Source organism: Acinonyx jubatus, chromosome B4, assembly GCF_027475565.1.
Source record: "Acinonyx jubatus isolate Ajub_Pintada_27869175 chromosome B4, VMU_Ajub_asm_v1.0, whole genome shotgun sequence".
Taxonomy (NCBI): Eukaryota; Metazoa; Chordata; class Mammalia; order Carnivora; family Felidae; genus Acinonyx; species Acinonyx jubatus.
The window spans coordinates 77,767,789-77,794,960 of record NC_069387.1 but is presented as its reverse complement, the minus strand read 5'-3'; the positions used below and the strand labels follow the sequence as shown (position 1 = coordinate 77,794,960).

The window sequence follows — 27,172 nt, the reverse complement described above, 5'->3', positions numbered from 1 at the left end:
ATTAAGTACTGTCCCTAAGTTTCCTTTCAGCTGCAGAAAAGTGTGCCCATGTGCACTGAGGGAAGCTCAACTTCACCCCAACCCAGATTTCTCTCCTAAACCCTTCTTTCCACATTCCTTTCGCCCCCAAATAAGACCCACTAAAAAATTCCACTTTAGGGTTACGCCATCATGAAGAGCAAACTGGAAATAAGGACTATGACATTGTTGTAGTGACCTTGGCCTTGCAGATGGTGACATTTCTAATCTGGACTGAGCATGTTAATTTCCTTCCGATTCTTTTTTTCCCCTTTCAAAGAAATGTTCTACCAGGAAAGGGCAGGACTCCATGCTTTTTCCAAAGAGACCACTTTGGAAATGTGGCAAGAACTGGCCCTCTACTGGCAAGAAAAGGCAGATAATCTAAGAACCTTTAATACAAAAACAGGTGCAAAATTACACTTAAGTTCAATTATTTAGGGACTCCTTTATCTTTATAGGCTTTTTATTTAGGCCTCTTATCTATGTGAAAAACCAACTTCCTTTTGGTCTTACCTTTCCTTGCTGGTCCTTCCTCAGATGGTTGAGCCGGAACTACTTTCCCCCCACCACTGGAAGGAAAACATGTAATCAAGTTTATCAGTCTTAGGGAAAGAACCGGTAAGAAACTTATAAAGTAGTAAGCTTTACAGAGAACCAAAAATACAGACTTAACGCTGTGGAACATTAAAGTATAGAAAAGACAACAATGAAAGCAATTATATGAACACTCACTAAGTACCATGTCCTGTAGAATCATCACGATCACACAAGGTGAATACAATTCTCTATTTTACACATGAGGATCCTAAGACTTAGGGAAGTGAATCGACCCCCAAAGCCACGCTGCCAAATGTGGTTGCAGCAGGTTCTGATGACCAGGTTGCAGGTTTCAAGCAGCCAAAGTGATGCCAACCAGTTATCAAAACTCTAGAAAGCTGAACAATTAGCTTTAATGAGCCAGCTCCAGCACACCACTGAATTTGAATTGAGAGCAAAGAGCATAACTTAAAAGCTGCTATGTAAGGCACTTTCTTTTTCTTTATAATTTTTTAAAATCCCTGAGCTGAATCCAAGTGTCAGTGGCTCAACTGACTGGGCTGCCCAGATACCCCATCCAGGGCACTTTCTACCATGATACCACAATGTTTAAGATTCTACAGCTAAGCAGCTGCTGTGCTTCTAAGCGGACTCACCTTGTAGGGGACTGCTGCTCTGTGTCTGAGCTCTGAGATCGAGCAGGAGGGTTAGAACTTCGCTTCACCCAAGCATTCTCCTTTGGTGGAGGGGCTGGCATTACCTTTAGAGGTTGTTCAGGTTTGGGAGGCTTAGAAGTTGGAGAGTGACAGTCTTCCTCCTTATTGAGTGTTTCATTTTCTAGAGACTTCTCACTCTCTCTCCTTCGTGCATCTGTTAAGTCAGAGTAGGAAGGTTAAATTATTGAGAGAAATTATTATACAATCATCTATTACAATCAGACAGGATAGAAAATGGTCCACACCCAAGTTTACTGTTTTTCATCATTATTCTTAAATATAGACCCCATCTGACTCCCAACAGATAAGTTATCCCCGAACTAGTGGTTACCAAATGTTACTCTGAGAAAATGTTTTACGGATGCAAGAAAAATAGGAAATACAACAGCTTCTCAAGGACAGCCACCTCCTTTCCTAGGAACTAGTACTCTTTACTTCGGGATTATAGCCTTGCTACATTTTGTGTTAAAATGTTTGTACTTGGAGAAGGATACACATACATGTGTGAAGAGGACCCTGATGCAGCCTCAAATCCACATACATAGAACAAAATGGGATATACATTTATGAAAAACAAAACCTACATTATGTTTTTTTTTTTCTTAAAGGCACTAAATATCTCCTCAAAACTAAAAGTTTATTTTGTTAGATTCTTCCTACATTAAGTGCAATCTCCTCAGGAGGTATATAATCAACCCAACCATCATACTCCCACCTCGCTACAAAGAGAGGCATTATTGTCCTGTCACTAAAAGGCTACTCCAGTATGAATGTTTGACAGAAAACTTCTGCAACAATTGGCTGAGGTGATTTGGAAATTCATCCTTGAGCCATACTTTGAAGTGCTCAAGCACAAATCAGTTTGGAGGTGAGAGGAGAAAACAAAAAAACACTGCCTCACAGTAATAAGGTAAGGGAGGTGTTATAATTGAACTGCTGTTTCCAAAACACTAAACATATGTGTGACGAATCAATAAATTCAAGGCAGGAAGGAAGGATGGATGAAGAGCAGAAGATCATTGCTTGAGACACTGCTCCAGTCGCACCGGACATCCAAAAAGGCTGGCCCTGGGAGCAGCTCAGAGAGAGCTGTAGGACTGTGACTGCTCTAAGTAAAGGAAAACTCTGGAATGTCCGCAAAAGGAAGAGAAAATCCAGCAGTCAAGTATACTCTTTAGTGGAAGCTTATTAAACAGGTCACCTACGTCGCTTCTGGCACCTATTTCTCAGATTTTTCAAACCATGAGATGTGACACTCCAATCAATCTATGCTAACCCAAATAAAATGTCCATGACTGAATTTAACACCCCAAAGGCTCTGCATAGTTTGGTTATGGCTACTTTATGGAAAAGGGCGATAACATGATACCCACCCTGGTCTGACTTACTTCTGCCAGATGTGGCTGAGGTCCCAGTCTGTGATGACTCACTTCCTGTTCTGGACCGTTCCCGTTCCTGAGTTTCTTCACTTCGCCAGCTTGGGTGTCTGTATAAAGAGATTAAAAAAACAAAACAAATGTCCAGCTAAATGAAGGCCATTATGGACCCATGCTGCCCCTTCAAGAACCATCACTTATTGGTATTTTATCATGCTTGCTTTACTTGTGGGTGCGTGTGCACCCTTGTCTCTCAAACCATCTGAGAGCTTGTCTCTCAAACCATCTGAAAGCTGCAGACATGAAGATACTTTGGCTCTAAGTACTTCAGCAAGCACCAACTAGGGTTAAGAACATTCTCCTACATAATCTCCAGCCCTCCTCCCTTACTGGTAACACAATTCAACAAGTCATTCAAAACTAGGCCATTTTTCAGAACGTTTCTACCCTATTAGATCCAGTGCCACCTTTCAATAATAAACATTTTAAGCAACGACTCCTTTACGATCCTGAAACACCCTTGGATAAAGTAAGTAACATACACACAAGTAAAAATAAATGGAAAATAACTTACAACTTATGTCTAATATAGGCAAAAACATTTTCTCTCTACTTTATCCCCAGTAACTTGGAAAGAGGTTCAACCACTTGCCTCACCAAGGTGGGGCTTTACTTCATATACTAAAGCAAGGTTTGGCAATTTTCCTTAGTGGGTCAAATAAACTTTATTTTTATTTATTTTTTAATAAATGTTTATTTGGGGGGAGGGAGGAGGAGGAGGAGGGAGAGAGAGAGAGAGAGAATGTGAGTGGGGGAGAGGCAGAGAGAGAGGGAAACAGAGAATCCCAAGCAGGCTCTGGGCTGTCAGCACAGAGGCCCGACATGGGGGCCCAAACTCATGAACTGTGAGATCATGACCTGATCTGAAACAGAGAGTCAGATGCTTAACCGACTGAGCCACCAGGGCGCCCCTGATCAATTTTATTTATAAAAAAAGGAGCAGGCCATAATTTGACAACTCCTATATTAAATTAGCACCAATTACCACCAATTTATATTTGTCACAGTTTAAGCCCGGTTAAGCCCTTTTACAAATTGTGAGCAACAGGCAACTCTTCACTGGATGAAAAGTGTCCCATATGCTCCAGCATGCCTAGCAGTCCCAGCCCACGTCCACTAAATGCTAGTGACAACCAACAAGGTCAAAATTTCCCAAGTGTGCCCTAGGGATGCATCCCCCCCCCCTCCCCCCCGGAGCCACTAGACTTGTGGACAGGAAGCCCACAGTCGAGGGGAAGCTCACCGCTCCCGAGGCCGTCGCTCTAGCTTGGGCTCATCCAGCTGGCGCTGCAGTTTCTCCTGCTCCTTCTGTAGCCGCTCCTCTACTTCTCGCTCTCTAGCAGCTGTGTCAACGGGCTTCGCCCCTCCAAAGATAGAGGCTGCTCGACTGGACTGGGAGGTGCTAGCAGAGGAATCATCTTCCTTAGGAGTACTCCGAGGCTTTAGATTCAGTTTGGGTCTTTGGGGGGGACCTAAGTTAAATAAAACTCTAAGTAATAGTTCTTCAAAATCACCAGAAGCTGATGGCTGAAAGCCAGATTCCCAGATGCAGGTCTTCTAAAACGCTCTATGGGATTCAGAGTAGTGGCCTAACCAGTCCAGCAGGGAAGGGAGATCATTAGAAAATGCGTGGCTTAAATAACCAAGTCCAATCAGTCTTTCCACTACAGTGCTGATGATGCAGTGCCAGACTGAGGGAAAGACTAAAAAAGGGCAAAAATTTAAATGGTAAGTCATCACGATTACGGATTACCTGGGAAGAACTGTCTATGATAAACTATTGGATGGAAGAGTATCTTGGTCAAAAATGTGGTCTGGATGATGGATTACTTCATTAAGAGCTTGTAACAGTAAGACTCTACTGCCTATACTCTTGTCTCTCTGTGTAGTATAAACTTATAGTGATTCACAGAGTACAGTATAGAACACTGAATAGCTGATTACAAAGTCTAAAGGAATTTGATTTCGTTTTGGATCCAAGTTGTCAGAACGTTTCAAGGAAATCCTATTTCTCAAAATTAGTATTTATCTTAAGTATTTCCAACATACCAAAGATAAAGAAGGTATAAGGCCTATGTGTCAGCCACCTGGCTTCAGTAATAAAACACTACAATACCCACTGAAGGTTCCTGAGTAGCATTCCTCTGATGACACGCCTAACTGTGTTCGGTCTTCTCACAACCATTACACTGAATTCGGGTTTTATCATCCCCATGAAGGTCTTTATACTCTCACTACAGAACATATGTATGTATCTACAAAAAAAGGGTATCATTTGGCAATGTTAATTTTTTTTCCTTTTAAGCAGGCTTCATGCTCAGAGCAGAGCCCAATGTAGGGCTTAAACTCATGGCCCTGAGACCAAGAGTCAGAGGCTTACCTGAGTCACCCACGCACCCCAAGATTTAAATTTTCTAGACGGGTTTTTAACTGCCAATTTATATAAACTTCCAAGATACAGTTTTTCAAAAAGATCTGATCTTTAAGTAATCTCTGTACCCAACATGGGGCCTGAACTCATGACCCCAAGGTCCAGTCATACCCTCTAAGCCAGCCAGGTACCTCTAACTGATACAGTTTTAATATGTATAACTTTGTGAAGGGCTCATTAACTTCCCTTTTATAGGGTAATACTGGGGGTCAGAAAGAGTTAACTCATTTAAGCCCTACAGTTAGTACTTTGTGGATCAAAGGATAAAATCAAAGCAACTTTATGCTCCTTTCACTATAGTACACAATAACATCCTTTTCTTCTCCGTCTGATAATTTCCATTTATTTTACCAACTCAACATATAATCTGAGCACCTATATTTTAGACATCATTCTAAGGCCACGAATATGACAGTTGGGGGTAGTATTTAGTTCCTGCCTGCAAGGAGCGCAATTCAGCAGAGAATCAAAAAAAAAAAAAAGAATACAGTATGCTAAACTGGACAAAACAGATTTATCCATATGGAAGTTCTTAGACTGGGGCTATGTTTGGGGAAACCTGTGAAGGCTTCCAAGTGGTGACTCCTGAAAGTCTAGAAAACTGAGCGAGCAGCTTAATGGTAGATGTCCAAGGGATGGGAGACAGCACTAAAGACCCTTGTATGTCAGAGGAACAGAAGAAAGGCTACCTTTCAGGTCATGGAGAGACTAGGAAGGCTTTTAAAAGAATCTAATGGGGGGCCTGAGTGGCTCAGTCAGTTAAGCATCTGATTTTGGCTCAGGTCATGAGCTCGCAGTTTCTGAGTTTGAGCCCCGCATTGGGCTCCCTGCCGTTGCTGCAGAGCCCACCTCAGATCCTCTGTCCCAGCCACTCTCTGCCCCTCCCCAACTTGTGCTATAAAAATTAAAAAGCCATGAAAGAATAATCTAATTAGCTCTTGTTCCAGAAAGACAATTTGGGCCAGTGTAAAGAATGGAACAAGGCAGGGAAATTTGCTAGTAATGTGAGCACAGCAGTGAAGTATGAACAAAGCCAGTGGCAGCTACTCTGGAGATAAGGGGGCAGATCTTAGAGGGAGCTGTAGACAAGATCACCAGAAAAAAAGATCAGGTGTGCAGTTAGTGAGGGAGGCAACAATGGCATGAGAGGAAAAAGCTCAGGAGTTGAGATTCAAAGCGCATATCAAGCCTCCACTTTTCTCACTAGTGAAGTGGAGATGATAATTGTACCTATACTAGATAGAATGCTTAAGATCATATACTACCTGTAAGTGTACTCCGCTCACCGTTGGTGCAGAGTAAATGCTCAATAAATGTTAGTTGTTATTTCTAGGTTTCATGAATGGAAATAGAGGAAATGGTTAATAGCAATGTTTTTAATAAAAGCACTTGGCACAAAGTCAGGGCTAACACGGGGATGTTAAAAAGAGTAGTAGACAAGCTGTCTAAAAATAATTGGAGAAATTCTAGACCAGTTTTTTTTTGATATCAATGAAGTCAGAACACAGATGCTGGCCATTTATTAATACGTTGTGAGATGTCAGATTTGTAACACAGTATGTTTTTACTTAAGTGTTATTAACATTAGGGGCATAATTTTAGAATAGGTGCACTTACATCTTACCATTAATTGAGTGTCAATTACTGTGGCATAATGGCACTGAAATCACCAACACTTGGTTTTTAACCCCAATCACTGGCTAGGAGATTGCATGGCAAATGTTTTCCTTTTCTCCTTTGTATATTCAATAAATTTTAACTGAAAAATCTATATGCTAAGGCAACTAAAAAGAATTAGCCTTTGCTTTATCTCCATTCTGTCATCCTCGTCCAATGCTCTTTCTACTAGGCTCTGCTTTATCTCTTACAACGTGTAAATTCTATCCTGTTTCAAAACCCACTTCAGGGGTCTGAGACAGAACTGATAATTTTTCAATCAGTTTCTCCAGTGGTCTTCCCTATTAAGTAAATAAAAGAAAATGATTACCTCTATCATCACGCCTATAATCATCCCGAGAGTAATCATCTCTGGAACTCCATGACCGATCATCTCGTCTGTCGTATCTGTCTTCATAGCGGTCCCCGCCTCCTCTGTAGTCGTCATCCCTACGGTACCCGCTACCAAATGCTCTTCTGCCACTGCCTATCCTGGAATCATAACCTGTAAATATATCCCAAATTATGATCATCACACCAGAGGAAATAAAGGCAAGCAAGACGTTCTTGAAAGAAAGAAATTTAATGCAGTTGTTTTTTAATGACCTCTATCATAGTCTCTGCTGCCTCGGTCATCATAGCGATCCCGGCCCCCGTATCGATCCATATCTCGGCGTGGGCCATCCCGATATCCATCCCGATACCCATCACGGTATCGGTCTGAATCATAACGATCTCGATACTCTGGAGAGAAAACAGACAAAGCAACGTCATTCCCTTTTCTTTGACACCATTAATAGGAAGAAGCATGAAAGACCACAAGGTCAACTTGGTTTCATGAGTTCACAGCCACTGCTAGGTCTGTTTTTATAAAAACAAATCACTTTAAATGCAAAGTGGAAACGTGTACTGAAATAACTTTTATTGGTTATTTGATTTAAAAATTTTTGATTCAATAAATGCTAAGTCAACAATTTATGAGGGAGTTAAGGAAGAATAAAATCTCTACAGCCCATAATGAATTTTCAGCATTAAAGACAAATATAGTAGGAAATATAATTGAAATCTATAGTTTTGATTGGTTCCAAAGAACCAATCAAAGAACACTTAAAAACTTTCGCATGGGAAAATACACAAGCCCTAAGTCTGGGAAGGCAAACAAAAAGAGAAAACTATATGTGACACAGGACAGTGATTGGCTATTACTTAAGTAACAGAAACTAAAATTAACAGAACATTTTCTACCACCAAAATGGTGAAGATGTAAGTAAGAGCTACGTCTGGTGTTGGCCAAGTTTGGGGGAGTAAGTGAATTCCCACACTGCTGAGGAGTCTAAAACAGCACAACCACTCTGAAACTGGATTCAGAACTATGCATTAAAAACTTTAAAATCACTTGTACCCTCTGGGGCAACAATTCAACTTCAAGGAATTTATCCTGAGAAAATAACAGGACATTTAATAAAGACATGTACAAGGAGATTCACAGGAATGTTGTGTATAATATTAAAAAATTGTCGAGTGCACAAGCTATGGGTTAAGTCAGGGGGCATCTATAAAAAGCAACCACTAAAAACGGAGTTAAGAGATGTATTTACTATGACACTTGAAAACTGTATTTTATACACATGCATGAATATCAGTATCAGAGGTGCCTAAATTCCAGAAATTTGTATCTAAGAATGTTGCAGAGCTCAGGCGGCAAACTACAATGGTGTGAGGCATTTATAAAAGGAGGTAGCAGCTATTTAGCTTTGGCTAACTTGCTAGATCTTCCAATTTTCTAAGAAACCCGGGAACCCCAACGTTTATATGAAAACTTCATCTTCCAGAGATGAACGAAACAATTACAACAAACAAACTTAAAAACATTTTGAGTTTAATAATTCATGCACACAGGTCAAACAAGGATTTTATTTTTATGACTTCTTCCTTTTAAACCATGATTTAATTTTGGAAACAACATCATTTTGTCCACATTCCCTGGTAGTTTAAATTGGTAAGTTAAAGGACATGCTAATGTTGGTAAAACAATTACACACGGGAGAGAATCTGAAGAATTCAAAACACAAAAAATCAGCCACGTGTTTATTCTGAAATATGTATTTGATTTCTAGAGAGACATATGAACTGTATACGTGATTTTATTTAGGTAATATTAAAATGATAATAAGCTTGTACTCACTGAAACACCTGGCCGAGAAATATACAAATGTTTGCTAAGATTTTACAATAATATTTAGTACAACTATACCTTTCCCTGTGTCTTTTATGGGCCCAAAGCTTGGAATAGGAATCTCTAACAACTTGGCAGTTTTGGATAACAACAGCACATTCATTCTTGTTATCCATCTTGCTTGTTCCAAACTCAAGGTTTCAAGTGAGGAAATAGTCATGTCCCTGGATTCAAAACAGGACCCTTGGTCTGACTGCTTTTTCTCTCAAGAGCCATTTCTTTCTGTTAACAAAAGAACCTCTTGCATAAATGTTGACGTGCAATACCTCAGGTAGTTCTCCCCAAGGCTTTGTCTGGTCACAAAGACTTGATAGAAGAGTCAGATATAAACTAGATTCAAAGTAGTATGTCACAAATATAGCCAAAGGATTCCTTCTACCTTCACCCAGTCACGAAGGTGGTTATGTTACCTTGCACACATTTTTATAATTTATGCATGAACACTACTATATGATAGTGTTGTTCAAATGTTTATATCCCCCACTCAACATTATAGGTTTTAAACTTTATCCCTATCATTACACATATATTTTATTATATGGAAAAACTGCTATCTCGTCATTTCTTCATCGAATTAGTATTCTTTCCTCACATATTTCAATAAAGTTGCCTCACTTTCTCCATAAAGGTTTGCATATTTTTTGTTAGATTTAGGTACTTTGTGTAAACGTTGTAATTCACCCCAACTCTTACCCCATGACATTCTCTATTTTCTTTCTTTGAATTATTTATTTGCACACAGTTTCTCTCCCCTAGTATAAGCAATGTCCAATGAGGATAGAATTTTAAGTCTATTTATTTATTTTGAAAGAGAGAGCACAAACAAGTGAGGGGCAGAGAGAAGGAGAGACAGAATCCAAAGCAGTCTCTTTGCCGTCTGTGCAGAGCCTGATGTGGGGCTCAAACTCATGAACCGTGAGATCATGCCTGTAGCAAAGATTAAGAGCTGGATGCTTAACAGACTGAACCACCCACAGGCACCCCTCGTCTGTTTTGTTCACTGCTATATCCTGAGCTTTCAACACTATCAGGTACAGGGTAAACATTTAGTATCTTTGAAGAGAACGAATTTTCTGTTATTTTGAAAGGTGTCTTAAAAATTCCATTTTGACTGCTGGCTGCTAGTCATGCAACCAATTTTTGTGTAATGTTCTTACCCCAGCAATCTTGCCGAACTTTTTTATAGTTCCTTACTTTGTAAGATCTGTTGGGTTTCTTTATAAACAACTATTTCCTAAAGAGAGTGAAATCTCCCACCTAATCTTTGGCAAGGTTTAAAAAAAAATTTTTTTAATGTTAGTATATTTTTGAGGGAGACTGAGTGTGAGCGGGGGAAGGGCAGTGTGTGTGTGTGTGTGTGTGTGTGTGTGTGTCTCAGTCTCACACACACAGGGAATCTGAAGCAGGCTCCAAGCTGTCAGCACAGAGCCTGACATGGGGCTCGAACTCACGAACTGTGAGATCATGAGCTGAGCTGAAGTCAGACGCTCAACCCACTGAGTCACCCACGCACCCCAAAATTCTGTATTTTTTTTTAATTATAAATTTATCAAATTTTTTCTGCATCTATCAATTCTTTTGAAGATCATAAAATTTTTTTCTGTATCTCCTACTCCCTTTCTGCTAATGCGATCGTTTACATTGACATATCTGTCCCATTACAAAACAGTTCTCAGAACACAGAAGAAACTCACTCGATAAAAATGAACTTACTGTCTCCAAAGCTATCATCGCCTCTCCTAGGCGGGTAGTCATCGAAGCTGTCTGTGGCAGGACGTGCCCTCCAGTCTGTATCTGTTTTGTCAGAATCCCGATTTCTATCTCGGCCAAAAGAACGATCATCCCGGTCTATAGAGATAAAATAAAAACAAGTTAGCCCACAAAAACTTTTGCCTGATTATTTGTCACATGCACAGAGCCTTCCCCCAACATACTGTATTTCTTCCTCATATCATCACAAAGTTGTCCCAACTTTGATGCCCCATCATCGTAAAGCGCACTCTTCAACTTAACTGAGTGATTCACTTCCTCATGGTAAGTATTAAACCTCATGGTTTATTTAATTAACCATGAAGTTTAATGCCTATAGGTCTCATTCTGTGTACAGACCAGGAACCTCTGAAATACATATGAATGAGGCCCCTCTTGTGCTGCTAGGCACACCTAATCTATTTATTACATATTTAACGTTCCTCTAGATCAATCAGGGTCTTTCCATCATTTTGGGGTGGGTAATTCTTTGCTGTGTCTTATGCGGCAATCCCTGGATTCTACCCGTTAGGAGTCAGTAGCACTTCCCAGTTCTGACAACTCTAGAGGTCTTCACACATTGACAAATGCCCCCTTGAGCAAAATCATCCTTAACTGGCAACTAGTGCTCCAGATTCAGGCAGGCCTACTGCTCTGCATCTCTATTAAAATTTTCTGGGAACAGGCACCTCTGCTTTGTCATCCTAGGACCAAAACAAAACAGGAAGATTTCTATCAGATTTCTTACCTTTATCTTGTGCTTGATCAGCAACGTCCACTCGAATTCTCCTGTTACCTAGAGACTGAGAGGATAGGACCACATTAACCAACCTTTTGCCCCATTATGCACAAATCCCATGAGTGACCTTGAACGTCTGGGCATAGCAGAAGCACTGGGGGAAGGAAGATAAAGGAAAAACACTGTAATCTAGCCAACATTCCAATTTGTTGGCTAAAGAATCCTTTACAAAGACTTGAAAACTGAAATAATCCCTTAGAATTAACAGATTTAAGTTGGGCTTGTATCAATGCCACATCAATTAGCCATTTTTATAAAGATATATATACTTTATAAAATGAGCCTTTTAACTATCAAAGGCAATTTATCAAGAAATAATTCCCAGGCAACTAACTAAATAAAAGGCATATTTGAGTCCAGAGCAATTATTCATTCAGACATTTATAGAGCCCCTAATATGCACCAGCAACAGTACATAAAGCATTGTCTCTATTATCTCAAGTTCTTTCACTCAATATTACCTTTGGATAAATCAGTTCCTCCAGGATACCCTCTGACTTCCCTTTCCCACATCATTATTTATTTATACACTTTGAACCCAATAAATTCTACTGCTGATTTTTCCTCATTTCCCAGTAGAATCTACAGTTGAAGAAGGATAACAGTGAATTTTAGTTACAAACACCCAGAATTATATTAAACACTACTATGACTAAATCTCTAGAAACAAAGAAACCCCTAAGTCTGGACCATGACAGCATTTTACATAATAGAGAATTCAACAAACTTCAGATAACTGTACGGTATTCTTTCCCTTATCCAGATAGAACAGTTAAAAAGGAGTAATGTTAATAAAACCTAAAAATGATCTGAAAAGAAAAACTTTGGAACTAAGCTTTATATATATTTAACTTATATACCTAGATTATTATTCCTATTTGACATTTACTTCAGATTTTCATGGCTGTAACTCAATTATGACACAGGTAAAATATTTTGAGAGGTGTTGATTTCAATTGTGCCAAGTGGCAGGTTTGGACCATAGAATTATGGCACAAATGGCCCAAATCTGCACTTTGACAAACTACCTTCTCAAGAAGTGAGGGGTTTCTGGCATTAAAATGGAAAAAAGAGCCCCTTTCCTTCCCAGATATAATTTGATTTCTAGTCACTAGAAGTAAAAAAGAGGAGGAAAAAAAAAAAAGCAGGTCCTAGACTAGAAACTTCTGTTACTAACAGGTAACCGAATGCTTTAATATCCTGCTTGTGCTAGCTTAAGAATCACTACATGGCACCCATCACTCAAATGACTGTAATTATAATTAGATTTAATCCCCACACCCCCCTCATGTATTAACAGCTAAATCTCCTCTACTACACTGCTGGCATATCTGGATAGAAAAACATCTATGGGCAATGTTAAAAAGCAGAACTGAGTGTTCACTGTCATTTTCCTTTAAGAGACTTCTAGGAACATGTATTACAAATGACATTCCACTGAGAAATGTTTCCAAACTCTTTACAACCATAAAAAAAACATTAACTTCCCTGAAAACCAGATAATGCCTTTTAACACTAAACTGATATACATGATTTTTTCTATCTGCCTTGATCTGGTCAGATTATATTGAAAAAGCAAAGCCATGGGAGCGGAGACAAAGCTCTGAATCAACAAATGAGAGCTTCTATTAGACCTGGTGTGGTGGAGATGCCTGGGTGGCTCAGTTGGTTGAGTGTCTGACTTTCCCTCAGGTCATGCATGATCTCACTGCTCTTTAGTTCCAGCCCTGCATGGAGTCTGGCTCTGTGCTGACAGCTCAGAGCCTGGAGCCTACTTTGGATTCTGTGTCTCCCTCTCTCTCTGCCCCTCCCCTGCTGGTGCTTTGTCTCTCTCTCAAAATAAATAAACATTAAACCAACAACAACAAAAGAGTTGGTGTGGTGGGTTTCTTCTATAATTTTCCACCTAAGTACCTCCCTGAATGATTGGGGCCTACGGAGTTTGCTCAAGTGAAGTATGACTTGCTAGATGTTGAATGTTAAGTGTCACACGGTGCTTTTCTGTCATAGATACTATGACAATCTTTGAAACAGCCAGTGACCCGACCAAAAATATATTGGTAAGTGTAAGACTGGTTAGCTCCCACCCTCAAACTCCCCACCTTATTTATTTTACCTCTTCGTTGAGGCTCAGGGCACTGAGCAAAGAATCCAGGTCCTCAAACTCAGCGTAACCAAAACCTTTCAACCTCTCTGGATTGCTGGGTTCACGTGGTAAACGCACTGCACTGATCTGAAGGAGTAAAGAAACAGATTTCCCAATTAAATGTTCTCGTTCATTTGTTCCCCCCACCCTCCCAATCACTGCATATGCAATGAATTTCTCTGAAGAATTCACAAAGAAGAACCTGGTGGTTTCCAGGAGGAAAACTGGTGCAAAGGGATAGGAGAGAGACTTCGCTATATGCCATCAGACCTTTTCAATTAGAACAGTACGAAATTAACCCTTAAAAAAAAAAAAAAAATTAACATGAGTTCAGAGTAGTCCCTGTATCCCTGACTTCTGTCTCATTCTACAGGTCTAATTTTTAGTTGTTTTCTAGGTGGTCTATTTTTTAAAGACTTAATTATCTGAGAAATGTTACGGTCTTCGTATACTAACCATCCTTGGCCGAATCAAACATTGGATTATAAACTCCCACCAGCCTTACTCCCTCTATTGAATTCTGAGATGGCAAACTACTGAATTTTTACTCTTGAAATACAAGAAGAATTTACATTGATCTGGTTTTATTTTGAGGTTACCTTGTGTTTTCTAATTGTAGGTTTGCAGAATTCCTCATTTTAAAGTTTCATAGAATTTTACCTGGCACAAATTTTTTTATTATTTACAACAGGGTACGTACTCTTCATTTCCAATTTTAGAACCATTTTCAAACACCTCTATCTTCTGACCATCTTTTTGATGGCTTCCACATATTTTCTCACCCTTTAACTTTTTTCTTTAGTATTTCGCATATATTCAAGTTATTCTTCTGCATCACTGATCTGATACTTTACCCTGGCTCCTGAGATACACATTTTGTTATAGTCTCTTTAAATTCTAGTTTAACTCAACTCCTGAATACAGAACAAAATATGAAAGGGAGAAGTAACTCCAGACCAGTTCTAAAGCATTCAGTGAAAAGCTTGAATGGGTCAGAGGTTATTATTCAGCATTCTACAGAAGAGGCCAAGAAAGTAAAATCAAAAACAGGTCAGCCTTCTAGCTGTACTACGTATTTGTACAGAGAAGATGATTTGTAGGGGCAATAAAAAAATAATCACATTGTGGGGTGCTTGGATGGTTCAATTCGTAGAGTGTACAACTCTTGATCTCAGGGTTGTGAGTTCAAGCCCCACACTGGATGTAGAGATTACTTAAAAATAAACTCTTAAAAAAAAAATCACATCAGAAAAAGTACCCATTGAAGTTGGTGGCCCACTGCAGAGAAGAGGATCTAGGAAGGGAGTCAAAAAACAAAGTAAGAAGAGGATAGATCTTTTTTTTTTTTTTAAAGTTTATTTATTTTGAGAGAAAGAGCAAGCAAGTGAGCTTGTACAAGCAGGGGAGGGGCAGAGAGAGAGGGAGAGACAGAATCCCAAGCAGGCTTCACGCTCCCAGCACAGAACCCAATGTGGGGCCTGAACCCACAAACTATGAGATCATGACCTCAGCCAAAATCAAGAATTGGATGCTTAACAGACTGAGCCACACAGATGCCCCATGCAGAGAGTAGATCTTTAAAGGAAATGCACCTTAAAACAAACAAACAAACAAACAAAGGTAAAACCTACCCTCCACATGGGGTGTCAAACTCACAATCCTGAGATCAAGAGTCGCATGCTCTGACTGAGCCAGCTAAGTACCCCAAGTCCTAAGTATTTTATTTTTTTTTTTTTTAATTTTTTTTCAACGTTTATTTATTTTTGGGACAGAGAGACAGAGCATGAACGGGGGAGGGGCAGAGAGAGAGGGAGACACAGAATCGGAAACAGGCTCCAGGCTCTGAGCCATCAGCCCAGAGCCCGACGCGGGGCTCGAACTCACGGACCGCGAGATTGCGACCTGGCTGAAGTCGGACGCTTAACCGACTGCGCCACCCAGGCGCCCCTATTTTATTTTTTTAAAGTTTACTTTGAGAGCGAGCGAGTGGGGGAGGTGCCGAGAGAGACAGAGGGAGAGAATCACAAGCAGGCTGTGCACTGTTAGCATGGAGCCCGATGTGGGGCTGGAACTCATGAACCGCGAGATCATGACCTGAGCCGAAATCCAAGTTGGACATTTAACTGACTAAGCCATCCAGGTGCCCCAGTCTTAAGTATTTTTAAATCCAAGTTTGGAAAAAGGACTTCTCCTGAGCACCTCTATACTCACTTTTCCATCTTTTTGAAATCTTCTAGATCAGCATTCCAAACATCCTCTCTTAAGCTTTTTAAGATGGCCTATAATCACCGTGAATTCCACTATATGTGGCACCAAGCTCACAGAACCCTTAATAATTTTAGCACACTATCATTAATATAAATTACACATCTCCAACTTCGGCTCAGGTCATGATCTCGTGGTTTGTGGGTTCAAGCCCCACATCAGGCTCTGTGCTGACAGCTCAGAGTCTGGAGCCTGCTTAGGATTGGGTCTTCCTCTCTCTCTGCCCCTTCCCCGCTCACGCTGTCTCTGTCTCTCTCAAAAATAGTTAAAAAACGTTAAAAAAGCACTAAAACTTACAAAAATAAAAATTACACACCTTCTTAGCTGCAAGTATTCATATCAAACATTGAAAAGTGATTTTGAGGGGTACCTGGCTAGCTCAGTCAGTAGAGCATGTGACTCTTGATCCTGGGGTTGTGAGTTTGAGCCCCATGATGGGTGGAAAAATTACTTAAAAATAAAATCTTAAAAAAAGGATTTTGATAGAAGCCTGAAGAATGACTGAGTTCAGAGGAGCTTTCCACCTTTCAAAACAACTGAATATATCATTTTTTAAAAAAGTAATGTATGTGCCCAATGTGGAGCTTGAACTCACAACCTGAAGATGAAGAGTCCCACGCTCCTAAGCCAGCCAGGTGCCTCTGGGTATATCACTTTTAAGATTTTTTTTTTTCCAATATATGAAGTTTATTGTCAAATTGGTTTCCATACAACACCCAGTGCTCATCCCAAAAGGTGCCCTCCTCAATACCCACCCCCCATCACTTTTAAGATTCTTAATGAGAAGAGGTATAGGTTCCTGAGAGATTCTTTCTGTATCAATAAGATATAAGACTGAGATTATGATTGGTGTGGGATGAGAATATTTTCAGCCAAAGGGTCTAAACACCACTTAGTCAATTACATACCCATTTCTTCCAAGTCTAGACACAACCTCAGAATCTTTCTCAGCTTAGAAATTCAGACTTGGTCACTGCCAATTTGCTACTCTCCATATTGAGTTAATTGCTGTAAATCTTTACACTTACATTTAATCCTCTAAAGAATTCCTTAATGGAATCTTCTGTCACATCATAGGGCAGGTTCCCTAGAAAAGCAGTATAGGGTGGCGATTTTGGCAGACGGCTCCGGTCGATATTGGGTTCCCGAGCAGCCCGTGGAGCAGTGGGCAGGATGGAACGGTCAATTGGAGGTGCCCTATACACGTCATCATCATTACTGTGCCAAGTGGTTGAAACTAGGATAGAAAAGTGGATGTTTAAGAAATCAGAGCAAACTCCCCTCACTGCTGCTGGAGAATAAAAAGATCCATGCTAAGTACCCACTATTAAATAAGCCACACCAGGAAAAAAACAGATAAAAAGGCACTTAAATAAATGCATTTTACACAGAGAAAATGCTTCTGAAATGTCAGGATCAGATTAGCAATGCAAAAAACTCAGTATTCACTGTCTCTTGGTTTCTAGAGACCTTTAAAGACCCAGGCTTTTTATGAACAGAATCATAGTAACTCTTATTCCTTATACAGCAAAGAAAAGTATCAAGTATTTATGGAATATTACTGTATGCAGGTATTTTATATTCATTATATCCCATCTTATCTTTATAACAACCCTGTGAGGTTGTTCCCATTCTACAGAAAAGGAAACTCAGATTTCAGATTTAGTAATGTACCCAAGATTACAAAGATGGCAGAGTAGTAGATGGTAATCCTAGTATAGGTAGGACTCAAACCAAGGTCCCTCTCATTCCAAATGTATTTAAACATTATTGACAACTCTCATTATTCCTAACTTTTTGGGTGGACAAAGTGTTTTCCTTATGGTTGATCCCCCTCTTTACAAAAAACAACTCAATTCCATCCTATTCCTCAGACCATTTTTGTTTACCCATGCCTTCATAAAAATAGTTCCTAGAACAAATTATTCCTTAACTCTGGGTATAAACAGCTTATAGATTATGCTATAATAACAGGATATCACACAATTTTAGTAATCTAGTCCCTAACTTTTCCAATGAAAATGAGGATTAAAAGCCTTGAGAAAAGTATGTTAACAAGAGGGAGAACTAGTACTAAGTTCTCCTGAATCACAATTTCAGTCCCTCATCATGAACTCTTATCGCCTAAACCTAAAATTCTATGAAATACACAAACTTAGACCTAAGGTTCTACAAAACGATTAAATTCCTTTCAGATTACATGTGTGAACCATTATTATGGAATGAGTTTTGTCTCAGAAGAGAATGAAAATTTCAAGCATGATGGAAACTAAAAAAATTACCATCTCCTTCCAGGTCGTCTGTTTCATCAGCCCAACTGACTGGTTTGGGGACATAAGTACTTCCTCCCCCAGTCCCTCCATCCTCAGCCAGAAAGTCTGTTAGGGAGATAGTTTTCCCCTTCTTATTCTTCTTTTTTGCTGTTTTAAAAAAGCAAAAGATTATTTACCATTACTTGGGTATTTAAAAGAGTTGTACAATGCGCTGTGAAAAGAAAGCAACATAGGGGCGCCTTGGGTGGCTCAGTCGGTTAGACATCGTACTTTGGTTCAGGTCATGATCTTGCAGTTCGTGAGTTCGAGCCCTACATAGAGCTCTGTGTTGACAGCTCAGAGCCTGGAGCCTGCTTTGGGTTCTGGGTCTTCCTCTCTCTCTCTGCCCCTCCCCTGCTTGCACTGTCTCTCTCAAAAATAAACAAAACAACAACAAAAGATTTTCAACATTAAGACTGGGATGGGGGCAACCTTTTATTTTCTACTATATTCACTCGTGTATCATTTGAAAATTTTAATTTAGTAACTACTTGGGTTTAAGACAGGTAACTACATTTGTAGCTTCTGGTATACAAAGAACTAAAACAAAACTCCTACCCCTAATAACATATTCTGAATGGTATTTATGAGGATTGTTTGATACTTGTAAAATAACCACACAAAGTAGGAATCATTGCTATCAATTTACAAAAAAGAAAACTAAGTCTCAGAGAGGTTACATGACTATCCTACAGTTACAGAGATATTAGATAGCAGAGCTAGAATTAAACCCAGGGTTTTGGATACCAAATCTAGGGCTCTTCCCACAGGAGCCCCAGCCTCTAAGAAGCCTGTTAGTAGTTCTATTGTGTGTGCGTGTGTGTAATGGGGCGGGGGCGGTGGGGGGGGGCTATGATTAAGACTATACAAAATTGGATCTCCCTGCCCTCTAGGAAAAAAAATTCTCTCCTTCTTTACCCTAACACCACATTGAAGATGAGATAGGGCACTAAAGGTAAAACATAAGAAGCCCCTAAGACCCAACACATTTGAATGTTCTGTGTTTATGAAATCTTTAGTAATTTCCAAATGGTTCTATTTAGTGGACTAACCTTGGCTCTCTATCTAGTTCTCAGAACCTCTTCTGAGATGGCATCTATCAACAGCTAATGCAGAAGAGCCAAAAGGACTAAATAAAGTTCTAAGACTGGCTCCTGAGAGTAGCCCCTACATACGAAAAAAGCAAGCAGCTTTTGTTGTAACAAAGATCAGTTTCATGGTTTTTATAATCATGAGTTCCTCCTCCATGTTCCAATTCTCATCTAATTTTCAGTCCAAGAAGACTAAAAATTTGTAACATGATGCAACCATTTGTTTAACTGAAGGTTGCTCTCACCCAGCACCTTTCTTTAAAATCCAACTTTCAGGAAATAAAGATGACCCGTTTGCTATGAATGTTATGAACAGCCTCTGGACGCACTAAGAAGGGTCCTATAGCATTGATATTGCCCCTAGCTTTATGCAAAAGGCCTAGGAAAAATTTTAACAAGCAAATTTGAACAAGACAGAAAGCATACCTCTGAGGTGGAATGCTTATTTTTGTCTTTTCCATATCCTGTAATTCAAAACAGTGTTGGGGACTAATATGATGCTAGCTAGAGATCCTTGTTACCCTCATGGGGTTTAACCTAGTATTATCAGCTAATACCAAATTATTAATCTGACTGGTCACTGGGAAATAAAAATAGAACTGATGGTCAGTCCATACAATGAAGTAAAGTTCAACATAAAAATAATTTGGTTAAAGCATCTCTGTCCCCTTTGTTCTGTATGTATATCTAATACCAAAAACAGCAGAAATCTGGAATTAGCCTGTTCTTTGGTCTGATTTTGGCTTATACCAACTTTCTAGATCGTAGTTTCTCAACTTTACCCCTTGACTTTTTTTTTTTAAACCCGTGACTCTTGACCAACACATCTCATACTCTGCTTTAATGTTACTGGAAATTTCAAAATAAACATCACAACTAAAAATAATTAAAGCACTGTTTATTTCAGAATGTCTTTTTAAATCACATATCTCTCTTTCCCTTGGGTTCTTTTGCTGTCCCCTCCAAAAAATTCTGGTTGAGAAATCACCAGATTATGGACGGTCTTCATTTAAAGACAGGCTAAAATTCTTTCACAAGATCTGTAATTCATCTTTCTTTAAATCTAGTAGCAGCACTGACTTAGTCAAAATATAAACAGATTTAAAGGAATTAACTGGCCCTTAAGAAGTAAAATCAGTCAACTAAAGTGGGTGCCAATGTTTGTTCCACTATTTTATTCCACTAACTGAGAAACGATGTTATCTAAATCCTCCATGCCCTTTGCTCATCCAATACCTGGGCCCATGACATGTTTAGGATTTCAACAGCATTCTCTGTGTAAGTAAAGCATTGTTTAATGTTCCAGGTTTATCAATCCCTTGCCACATGATTGAACTGGTCCAACTCTTAATTTCCTTTAAATCTGATGTGAATTGGGTTAAAAAGTTAAACCAACCACCTCAAGTAATAGACAATTAAGTGTCCCAATTATTTAAGGCCAAACCTACATGGATTAAGGGAGAAAAACACACATCTCAAAAATGTTATTAAATCCTCTGCCTGCTGACTTAATTACTACTACAATTTACCGAACAAACACTAGGTACTTTATATACTCATATAGATTGAATAAAAGAGCTTAGAAGAAAGCATTTTCAAAAATGTTTAAGTCTACAAGTCCTTAAACAAGAAACCAAACATTTGTTTCTTTGATAAACAGGGTTTCTTATAATAAATAAATACAACTAGGGATGCCTGGGTGCCTTAGTCGGTCAAGCCTCCGACTTCTGATTTTGGATCAGGTCTTGATCTCAGGGTTGTGAGTTCAAGCACCGCACTAGATGGGGAGCCTGCTTAATAAAAAAAATAATACAACTGATCAACTTAACTCTTAGAGTTTCTCAAGTTCTACACCATTGACATTCTAGGCTAGGTGATTCTTTGGGGTGGGGCTGTTCTGTGTACTATAGGATGTTTAACAGCATCTCCAGCCTCTACTCATCAGATGCCAGTACCAAAACCCCCACCCTGCTGTGACAACCAAAAATGCCTTCAGACACTGTCAAATTACCCCTGCGTGGGTGAGACAAAATTGTTTCCTGATTGAGAACCACTGGTTTAAGTGGGTTGTACATCAATAAATAAAAGGACAAACTAAAGGGAATGTTAGCCCCATATAAAAAACAGGATCCCTTGGGGCGCCTGGGTGGCTCAGTCAGTTGGGCGTCCGACTTCGGCTCAGGTCATGATCTCATGATCCGTGAGTTCGAGTCCTGCGTCACGCTCTGTACTGACCGCTCAGAGCCTGGAGTCTGCTTCGGATTCTGTGTCTCCCTCTCTCTCTGCTCCTCCCCTGCTCATGCTGTCTCTGTCTCAAAAATAAATAAAAACATTAAAAAAAAACCCAAACAAACAGGATTCCTTTAGTTTTCTCAGAATGTCTTCCTGCTATCACTCCATTCTTTTACTAAAAATACCAACTCACAGATACTGAAGTGACAAAATTACTGACTAGCTGCTACATCTTTATTTCAAAAGAGGACACCTTAAAGCACTATAAGCAATAAAGCTTATTTGTTATACAATGCAGTCCTACTTCTGCATCTTTAACTCTTATTTCTTATTTAGGAAGGAGAATTCAGAAAGCTCTTAATGTTCAGATAAGGCTCTGTTAAAACTTAAGTTTCTTAATTTTAGATCTTGCCAGACTAAGTCCCACTTATTTTATAGGGTTATCAATTCTGAATGTTAGTAGCTACAGACTAAGAAATCAGAAAGTGTCATAAAAACCTGTACAAGATCACAGCAGCATTATTCATAATAGGCAAAACCTGTAAATAACCCAAACTCGTATCAAACAATGAATGGATAAATAAAATGTAGATGTCCATACAATAGATTTTGCAACAGAAAGGAATGAGTACCCATACATCCACCAATATGGATGGATGCTGGAAATATGCTAAATGAAAGAAGTTAGTAACAGAAGTCCCTGTATTATATGACTTAATTTATATGAAATGTTCAGAATAGTTGTAAATACCAAGAAACAGACGGTGGGAGAAATGACTTCTAATAGGCAAGGCATTTCTTTCTGGATAGTGAGTCTTGCCAAACCCTCCAAAATTAAAAATGAATTAGTGACTAACAAATGTTTCCTTAAAGAAACAATACTGTACAAATGCAATCAGAACACCTAAACCAGAGTGCCTAGAACTAGACTAATTCCACTGCTGTTTAGAGCCCACCCATGACAAGAGGTTTCATACAATGCAATATCATGACGTTAAGCAGCCTCACCTTTACTGCACTATAGCTGAGCATAGTAGAGAATAAAAACCAAGTCAGAACTCATAAGCTTCACCACCTCAACCACCAGTTCTGTTACATGACTCAACTTGCTTCACATGGACACAATCCTAGCAAAATGCCCTATCATCTTCCCCTTACTTTTCCACACTCAATTTGGTCATTTACATAAAATATATAAAGCAAGCACCCAATACGCATCATGCTAACCACTACACAAAGAACTTAGAACCTTTCTGTAAGTGAAGAGCTATAAAAATTCAAATTGACTTTGGTGTGTGCACTTTTAAGTGTACTTACACATAATTAGAAACATGCACTTGTTTTTTAAAAATAATACTCATCAATTCTTTCTCCATCATGAAAAGTGAATGCATTCTAGGATGTTCTGAGACTAATACAAAGTGGCAGAGTAGTCTATCAAGCCACACATATGGTATGTGAGTTATACCTTAAAGCTGTTTCAAGCTTTATATATGTATACATATATATACATGTATTTATATGTATATATATATATATTTTAAAATGACATTAGTTAGAAAGAAACACTATGTATTACTTTGACACTACTTCCTGTTTTTGTCCTTGAATTTTTATGAGTTTTAATCTTGGCCTTCTGAATCTGGGTATCCTACTCCCAGAATAACAAATATATGGTAGAGGATGGGATCTGAAGATAGGTAATACAGGTAGCCCTCACTTTTCAAAAGTTTGCATTATGTCACTTTGCCTTTATGATTTAGACTGTTACCTGTTTTCCCTAACCAAAAGAAATCCAAAGAGGATTTTTGCTCTTACAAAAACAAAACAAACAAACCCAAAAAGCAAAGGGGCACCTGGGTGGCTCAGTTGGTTGAGTGCTCGGGATACGATCTCGCGTTTTGTGAGTTTGAGACCCAGCCTTGCTTTGGGCTCTGTGCTGACAACTCAAGAGCCTGGAACCTGCTTTAGATTCTGTGGCCCCGCCCTCTCTGCCCCTCCCCGTGTTGTGCGTGCACACTCTCTCAACATTAAAAAAAAAACAACTTAAAAAACAAAAACCTAAACCTGTTTACAAAAAAAAAAAAAAAAAAGCGAAAATAGCTTTCAGGATTTGTTTTCCAGTGAGCCATTATAGAGGCAGAGCACACTTCCAACTGAGAGTGGCACATCCAAGCTTGTTCCCTCAGAACTATACTCAGCATCAAGCCACCATAGCTTTGAACTGTGTCTGTGATCATCTGTGCTTTATTTTGTTAGCAAGACATGTCCTAAGGTATCAGTAAACCTTGAGATTATTTTTTGGGTTCGGGAATGCTAAAAAAAAAAAAAAATCATTAAAAACTAATGGTAATTGCTTCTTTGCTTTATTTTACTTCAACTTACAAAATGCTCTACTTTGGGGGTATCTGGCTCTTGATTTCAGCTCAGGTCAAGATCCCAGAGTCATAGGATCGAGCCCTGTGTTGGGCTCTGCACTGAGCATGGAGTCTCCTTGGGATTCTCTTCCCTCTGCCCCTTTCCCTCCCAACTCTCTCTCAAATAAAAATAAAACTAAAACAAAACACAAAATGCTCTACCTTACTTTTGGGTAGCAAGGGAAACCTGTATGTGAACAGCATATAATGAAATTATTTTGAACTATAAGGACCAGCACTGTATGAAAAAACTATTGGGACACCATCCTCTCCCCGTGAAAATAAACAAGATGACACACATGGAATTTTTAAGTTAGGTAAATTAAAGGTGTTCTGTGCATACAAGCACGATTTCCAACTTGAAAGCATTTGTCTCAAAAAATGTTAACCTATATCAAACACATTTGATTCCCTGTCAGCATTTCAGTAACCTGCTCCTGGGCACTTTCAGTTCTTGAAAATCAATAATGGTTCAAGTGGACACTGGTATTGCTGTGAAGAATTTTTCCGTCTCATTTACAAGAGGACTGTGAACTTTTATTTACTTTTGAGAGAGAGACAAAGCGTGAGCTGGGGAAGGGCAGAAAGAGAGGGAGACACAGAACCTGAGGCAGGCTCTAGGCTCTGAGCTGTCGGCAGAGTCCGATGTGGGGCTGGAACCCAGGAGCTGTGAGATCATGACCTAAAGCGAAGTTGGATGCTTCAACCAAATGAGACACCCAGGTGCCCCCCCCAAGAATAGTCTCATTAACACAGCCATATCTGGGAACACTGGCCACTCAACAAAATCAATGACAGGAAAAGTTTCAAAGTTGGAAAAGAAATTTGACAAATCCCAAATTCCTCAAGGGCAGACTGTCAGATGTAACCTTGTTCTCTCAGATACTAGTATAGTGTCCCTTTACGCATACTACAAAGCTAAAAAGATTTACGGAACCAAATTAAAGACAGGAGATGAGGGCTTCAAAGGGGGTAGAGTAAATGTGGAAGAACAGGAGAAGGGGACATCACTAAGCAAATTCCTTTAACCAGTCCAGATTTCACTCAATTCTGTAAAATGAAGGTCACAGATTGCTAATATGTCTTCCAACTCTAAAAGTGCTACAAGTTATGGTGAAAGGGAATATAAGCTTTTCACTAAATTATGACAGCTGCCAAGATGGCAAATTCAGGCCAAGTAAGTACTCTAATTTAGATGAAGTTTTTGGGTAGATCCCCAAAATGTGATGACATAGAAGCCAACCTTGTTACTTCCAAGTTGACAGCCAGATAAGAGTCAGGAGTCTCAAAGATTTCAACCTTGCTCTGCTACCTGCAGCCATGTGACCTTGAACAAATAATTTCATTTCTCTCAGCTGGGAGACACCACCATCTGCCTACATTATCTCAGAGGATCAAATGAGACAACACAACACAAAAATGCCTGGTCAACTGTCAAGTGCTACATCAATAAAAGGCGTTATGTTCAAATGCACTTCAATTCCCTCAACATATTCCAAAAACACACATAATTCTTAGCCTAGGTTAATAGAGAAGAAATTCTTGGTGAGAAAGGAGTGTCCAGAGATAGCAGGAGTTCGAGCAATGTTTCATACAATATATGATCATGCGGGGGAAAGAAACCGTATTATCCCCCAAACTAAAATGAATGCTGAAAATGCTCCACACCCCCCAATGCCAATGAGAAAAGCAAGCGAACTTGAAGGACACTGGTATTCCTTACTCCAAACTCGTCCAAAAAGGAAACCTATTCTATCCACTAGTTATTATTTTAAAACTACTCCCCAGGAGTTGTGCAGTTATCTTTAAAACAAATAAATAAAGCTGAACTCTACCGTCGGAGCTATCCAAATAAACCAAAATGGAAGCTGTCAAGGGATCTAACCTTGTTCACCATTTTATCCATCCTCAAGCTAGAACTATGCCTAGCTTATAGTTTGCGGTCAGTAAATACGTACTAAGAAAAAAACCCTAGAGGAAATATAGGTCTCCATCCTTGCTTTTTCTCCTCCAACACGTGGGCGCGCCACACTGGGTTCCCCACCCCCACCTAACTCCAGCGGCTTCAACCTCCAAGCCTTACAGATTTACCCTTAGAAGAATACATGGGCCGGGCCACACTCTAAAAAGGGAACAGCAGAGAGTGGAAGGACATAAGGGAAGGCAACACATGCACGTAAAACCTTCCCATCTGGACTCTCGCGCGTGCTTTTAAGGCGCGCCGGTCGCCGCTACCCTCCTCTCTCACCGCGCACGCGCGTCGTCGCCTTCCCCCGCCCCTCCACCGACTCGCGCTCGTGTTCTAACTGCCCCCCCTCTTTATTCCCCTGCCCCCACTCCCGTCCGCTACGGCCTCGCGCCTCGGAGACGTAGTCTAGTGTGCACCCGTCCGCGCGCCAACCGCCTCCTTCCTTCCTCCACGCGGACACAGTGCTTCACGTCTATGAGAAGGCCTCAGGCCTCCCACAGATCTTTCTGCGCCTCATCACTCCAACTCAAGCCATGACTCCCCGCTCCAACCTCGCGCTGACGGGGTGAAAAGAGTGTGAGGGGGGGAGGGGAAGGACACGTTCCCCTCCCCCCAAACATCCCGAGGCGATAACCTAACATGGCCAAGCCGCCAGCCTGCCGCAGCCCCAGAGTCCGAAGGAAAGCGGTGCCGCCCGCTCCCCGACTCCAGGGAATCAGTAGATCAGGCTCAGAGAGTAGCTAATGAGCCTGGTCCTTGGCCGCGCTCGGCCGCTCACTCACCTGAGGCCGCCATGTTGGGAGAGGGAGAGAGAACGCAAAGGACCCGGATGAGGCAATCACGTGATTATAGCGGGAGCGTCGGGCTGGGAGACGCGAAACTGGGAGGGGGCGGGGAAGTGAGGAGGGAGACAGGAGGCGGGGCGGTGCTGCTCTAGGTTCGTAAAGCAGCGCGAGGAGGTGGTGCGACGTCCGACGGGAAGACCTTCGCGACATGTGGCCAAAGCGGGGGGGCCTGGGCTGTCGCGAAATCCCTCTCGCTTTACGTAGCACTGCGCGCGAAGGGGCGGGTTTCCCGATCGGCCGACTTCCTGCCAGGCGGGTAAGCGGAAGGGGCGGGGCCCTCGGGCCCCAGTTGTCTGGGACCGAATGGAGGCGGG

General features: G+C 40.4%; 1 protein-coding gene across 2 annotated transcripts in view; it reads right to left on the bottom strand.

The window, feature by feature from the left end:
- EIF4B (eukaryotic translation initiation factor 4B) overlaps nt 1-26,951 on the bottom strand; it is a 30,017-nt gene extending 3,066 nt beyond the window's left edge. The window contains exons 1-12 of one of the 2 annotated variants that reach the window (XM_015084613.3): nt 26,796-26,951; nt 18,275-18,412; nt 17,021-17,229; nt 13,698-13,814; nt 11,531-11,585; nt 10,747-10,881; nt 7,404-7,541; nt 7,129-7,302; nt 3,954-4,182; nt 2,648-2,760; nt 1,215-1,428; nt 535-590 (exon numbers count right to left, since the gene is read on the bottom strand). In XM_015084613.3, coding sequence (XP_014940099.2) covers nt 535-590; nt 1,215-1,428; nt 2,648-2,760; nt 3,954-4,182; nt 7,129-7,302; nt 7,404-7,541; nt 10,747-10,881; nt 11,531-11,585; nt 13,698-13,814; nt 17,021-17,229; nt 18,275-18,412; nt 26,796-26,808 — 1,591 coding nt within the window. In that variant the 5' untranslated portion in view covers nt 26,809-26,951. The remainder of the gene's footprint in view (nt 1-534; nt 591-1,214; nt 1,429-2,647; nt 2,761-3,953; nt 4,183-7,128; nt 7,303-7,403; nt 7,542-10,746; nt 10,882-11,530; nt 11,586-13,697; nt 13,815-17,020; nt 17,230-18,274; nt 18,413-26,795) is intronic. The other variant, XM_015084614.3, reaches the window with a different exon arrangement.
- Between the last annotated feature and the right edge of the window lie 221 nt (nt 26,952-27,172).